At 39.6% G+C, this 1,035-nt stretch overlaps 1 protein-coding gene across 1 annotated transcript in view; it reads left to right on the forward strand.

Moving 5' to 3' along the window:
• LOC102828932 (thymidylate synthase-like) overlaps window positions 1-463 on the forward strand; it is a 999-nt gene extending 536 nt beyond the window's left edge. The window contains exon 2 of the mRNA XM_006878114.1: window positions 3-463. Within this exon, the coding sequence (XP_006878176.1) occupies window positions 3-463 (461 nt within the window). The remainder of the gene's footprint in view (window positions 1-2) is intronic.
• The last annotated feature ends 572 nt before the right edge of the window (window positions 464-1,035 follow it).

Genomic DNA, 1,035 nt, shown 5'->3' on the forward strand with positions numbered 1-1,035 from the left:
GGTTATTGAAAAAATCAAAACCAACCCTGACGACAGAAGAATCATCATGTGTGCTTGGAACCCAAAAGGTTCTGAAGACCTTCCACGGATGGCGCTGTCGCCCTTCCATGCCCTTTGCCAGTTCTATGTGGTAAACGGTGAACTGTCCTGTAAACTGTACCATAGGTCAGGAGACATGGGCCTGAGGGTGCATTTCAACATTGCCAGCTACGCCCTGCTCACCTACATGATTGCACACATGACAGGACTGAAGCCAGGTGATTTTGTACATACTTTGGGAGATGCACATGTTTACATAAATCACATTGAGCCCTTGAAAGTTCAGCTCCAGCGAGAACCAAGATCTTTCCCCAAGCTCAACATTCTTCCAAAAGTTGAGACAATTGATGATTTCAAAGTTGAAGACTTTCAGATTGAAGGATCCAATCCTCATCCGACTATTAAAATGGAAATGGCTGTCTAAAGAGCCTGTCAAGGGCTTGTTTCAAGGAAGATGTTGTCAACTGTGAGGGTGGGGCTGGGTGCCCAGACAGAGCATTCTTTTTATTATAAAAGACAAAAGAATTAGGTCAAAACCCTGTTGGGTTACCTATCAGTTAGTCATTATTAAAAACGGCTTCCTTTGAACCATGCTGCCAATAATAATATAACCCTGCCAGCTTTTCTAACAAAAAATCTTGAGCTTTGTCAACTAACTCACTGAGGATGTATGAAAATGGTGAAATTATGTTAGGAAAGTGAAAAATTATGTACCAAGTTCTTGCCTTAAAATAATTGCATTTGACTAAAGCACTCCCAAACTAACATTTGCTGTTGGTTGGATGCTACTCATAGAATTACAATCTATATTTTAGAAATGCAGACTAAATTATATTTTGTCCTGTTTATCTTTGATTTCATTAAATTATATTTTGTCCTGTTAAAAAAAAAGCTATTTGACAGAATCCAGAGTTGGATATGATACCAGGTTCCCTTTTGAAAGCTTGTAAGCCAGTCACTTCTTGCCTTTGTAGTACCTCCCTCCCCATTTGAGTA

The sequence above is a fragment of the Chrysochloris asiatica genome, unplaced genomic scaffold (genome assembly GCF_000296735.1).
Source record: "Chrysochloris asiatica unplaced genomic scaffold, ChrAsi1.0 scaffold05213, whole genome shotgun sequence".
In the NCBI taxonomy this organism is placed as follows: domain Eukaryota; kingdom Metazoa; phylum Chordata; class Mammalia; order Afrosoricida; family Chrysochloridae; genus Chrysochloris; species Chrysochloris asiatica.